Genomic DNA, 3,733 nt, shown 5'->3' on the forward strand with positions numbered 1-3,733 from the left:
AAAGAGCTTTAAAATGAATGAAAAAATATATGTTTAAATGAAAAAGAAAATTGAGTCAATAAAATTTAAATTTTAATTGTTAATTATAAAAATTTAAGGGAGATAATAATAAAAATGTATGATGGTAAAAAATGAGGGAAAAAATTAAAAATGGGTAGTGATAAAAACGAGATATGTATGAGTGTAAGAAATAATTCGGTGAAAACGTATTGGGAATGATTGTATGATAATTTAAAAAAAAAGAGTAAAAAATGGAGATTTAGGTGAAAAAAAAAACGGTGTTAGGGATGGGATGGTGTAGAGTGTGTTTAGTTTGGTGAGTCAGTATAGTTTGAGTTGTTGTGAGTGTGATATGGACGGGATGGGGGGGGGGTGGTTGAGGTTGGATGGGTTGGGGGATTTTGGGAGGACGTCGTTTGTTGGGTTGCAAGGGGTTGTTCGGTTGCTGGGGAGGGGTATTTGGTTGATGGGTTGGAGTTTGGAATCTGATATATAGGTATCTTGACTTTTTGACGAGTTTCAAGGGCGTGGAGTATTGGAGTTGGGTTTGGTATTTATTCTCGGTTGGGGGGCGAGGGACCTGGAATTGGGCTTGGATACCGACGGTACCGGCTGGAGTCTTCGATTGTCATTCATCATCGGGTGGTATTTGGTTCTATGATGACAGGTTGCAAAGCTTGCATTTGTTGGGTCTTTTTCGGTGGGGGGATGGGGGGATGGTGGTGTTTATATTAACGCTCGCTTTTTTTTTTCTTTTTTTTTTTTTTTGAGCGGATGGATATTATTGTCTTTTCTGAGGATTCTTGGGGTTTATATGGTTCAACATATGATTATTTTAGTTACAGACGGATTTTTGGACAGTTAGTATAGCGGGATTTTAGCTATCAATGAATGGAGTCAAAAGTATTCATACACATCCAGTTGTGATCGATCATGGTAGAGGTTGAGTTGAGCTTCCCCCTTGAGACATGCGTCGAGTGTTTTAAGACACCAAGAACACCAAGACATGGACAAGAATGGTCTGGTCTCCGATAAGAAATCCGAATAGCCTCTTCCCTTTGGCGGTGCATTTACGATAGCCGCCAGAGCCCAAGCCCTGTGGGCATCGTTGCGCACCTTGCCTAATCCATCTCACGCGACAGGGTGACAGGTCGCCATCAGACCACCGCTGATGAGCACATTTTTGATCGGAGAGAGATTTAGTCAGCTCGGGGCTAGTAACTTTAGCGGGGATCCATAAAAGATGCCAGCCGGGGGTTCTCGTTCGGGATGCTCGCTGTTTGGGAATTCTTGTTGGGATTCGGGGATCTGTTGTGGTGTGGAGAGATCAGGGTTTGCGAGTCAGTTACCTGCAGGTTGGATCTGGGGGATGGGAGGAAGACCCAGAAGGGCCGGGAAGGGAGGGGGGTGAGGGAGGTCCACATTCTTATTCGGAATACCGAAGGATGGATAAGCCTTGATGATTGATGGTCGTTTGCTAACACTACGATGTGGCCGGGGGATCGTGACTGGTGGCATGGGGCCTGGCTTTTAGGTGGTGGTTATGCTACGTGGTCTGTTTGATGAAATGAGGGGAGAGTTCGTGGTGGATTATTGTGTTGGTGTGTGTGGGGAGAGCGAGCTTGAACAGCTGATGACGATAGGAGTGACGAGGACAGGTGCTGCCATGGAAAACCCTACACGGGAAACAGCTGAATGCCGATGCTGGGAAGCACCCAAAACGAGTTTGCCTCCCCCTTTTTGGCCAATTTTATGGAATCTGGGGTTTGTGTGGGCACGTGGGGAAGGAGGAGGTTTCGGACGAGGTTGTTGGAGTCTGGACGGAGAAACAGGTACCGTGGGTTTGATACAGGCTTCTTCCATGGGATGTCGGGAGGGATATGAAGTTGGGCGTTGTACAGTATGATCACTTTCTCGTGTTGACATGGAGTGAGTATAATCGTTACGTCTGTTGATTGCCCTCGTGACCAATCTATCAAGAAAGAAAAGAGAAATTCTAGGGGGGCCATTACCTTTTTTCTAGGGGGGCATTACCCCCCCATACCACAACGTATTTTTCTCATTACATCCATTTATTTCCACTATGACCAATATCGAAGTGAATTTTTTGCCTTACAAATTACAGTATATACTTTATGTTTAAAAATGTTGTGGTTAATATACTACCGTAGTGTTAATGCCCGATACCTACGCCCCAATACAAGCCTTCCACCTCAAACCACCTACCCCCAGGCCTTCAATTGTCGGGCCTTCATTTGCAAGTCGTGAGCGTTGATGTGGTTGATGATGTGGTTGATTATGATGTGCGAGGCTCAGGGACCATATATAACCCTAAACCCATGGGGGGTAATGCCCCCTAGAAAAAGGGTAATGCCCCCCCTAGAATTTCTCAAAGAAAAACATCGGTTGCAATATCGGAATGTGGGCGTTCTTCCGTCTCCTGCACTGTACCTACATGCGTATATACGCCGTACATCGACGGACATATGCTGCGATGCGTCGACACATAAGCGACTCCAACAATTCTCTGCCGCTTTCTTGGAGGTAATCATCTGTAGTTGGCTCGTTTAAGCTGCGGTTGTACCGCATGGCTGGCTCGTCCACAATGTATGCCCGTCATGCGACGCAAATCCGATAGCCGTCTGCGACGCTGGACGGTAGGGTGAGCACCTTATTATAGAGTGTCAAAGATTTCAGGCTGAATAGGCTCGCCTCGCGAGCGGGTGTGACCTAAGTGTGCTTAAAGATATTTTGGAGATGGGGTGACCAGAGGTTGGAGGCGAGTGTCGGTAGCAATGATCAGTGTGTCAGTCAACCCGCAAACTACCGAGATCTTTAGGGCATAGCTACCTAAGATCACCTCTTTGTAGCCTTCGGAGCATTCACCATAGTAGGATATGATACACATTACAGAACTTGGAAAAAGGATGCAAATCCCGCAAAAATCCGATCTGATCTGATCTTGTTGTGCCCCGCCCTCCGGAAACCGGAACGCGTACCTAGCGCCAGATGGATGGAAGCGGCCGCAAAAACGGCGTGGAGGCGGCCATCGCACCGGGATTTAAGGTGGATACTAGGTCCGGTATCTCCGGCCGCTAACAGCGGTTGGGCGCAGTTGCACCAGCGGCGGAAGCTCCGCCTTGGCAGCTAAGACGAGTTGCCGCCGCCGGCTCGGGATCCACCAAGAACCCGCCCCGAATGCGACCGTGTTTCCTGCTGGCTGGGTATATACGACTCCACTTGCTTGCGACGACGACGAGGCGTGGATTACATCACTCTGGATATACTTCAAGACTTCACAGTTTCGGTATTGCTTTTGACGACGTGACGTTGAACTAGAGTTCAGCTGCCAACTGCAATTCACTCAACCGGTCTCATCTGATCAGCTTACACCACATCTCACCATCAACCAGCACACTACAACCCCCTTGAGCAACATGACAGCAGAAGAGATCCTCAACGACAACACTAAACCCCCATCCCCCTTCCCCCTCGAGAAACCCCCAACCCACCACCATTCCAACCACCACGCCGCGAAACCAACCCCCCAAATCATCGCCCACCGCGGCTACAAAGCCCTCTACCCAGAAAACTCCATGCTTGCCATCCAAGAAGCCATAAAAGCAGGCGCCCACGCCATCGAGACAGACGTTCACGAATCAAAAGATGGAGTCGTAGTTCTATCCCACGTACGTCTCACCCCCCATCCCCTTCCACAACAACACTAACCCCC

The 3,733-nt window shown here is 48.0% G+C and overlaps 2 protein-coding genes across 2 annotated transcripts in view; both read left to right on the top strand.

Moving 5' to 3' along the window:
- The window catches only part of PODANS_2_2140 (uncharacterized protein), a gene marked incomplete at both ends in the record, with an annotated part of 1,890 nt that extends 1,878 nt beyond the window's left edge, over window positions 1-12 (top strand). The window contains one exon of the mRNA XM_001910925.1: window positions 1-12. Coding sequence (XP_001910960.1) covers window positions 1-12 — 12 coding nt within the window.
- Window positions 13-3,437: 3,425 nt separating this feature from the next.
- The window catches only part of PODANS_2_2150 (uncharacterized protein), a gene marked incomplete at both ends in the record, with an annotated part of 1,346 nt that continues 1,050 nt past the window's right edge, over window positions 3,438-3,733 (top strand). The window contains one exon of the mRNA XM_001910926.1: window positions 3,438-3,689. Within this exon, the coding sequence (XP_001910961.1) occupies window positions 3,438-3,689 (252 nt within the window). The remainder of the gene's footprint in view (window positions 3,690-3,733) is intronic.

The sequence above is a fragment of the Podospora anserina genome, chromosome 2 (assembly GCF_000226545.1).
Source record: "Podospora anserina S mat+ genomic DNA chromosome 2, supercontig 2".
Taxonomy (NCBI): Eukaryota; Fungi; Ascomycota; class Sordariomycetes; order Sordariales; family Podosporaceae; genus Podospora; species Podospora anserina.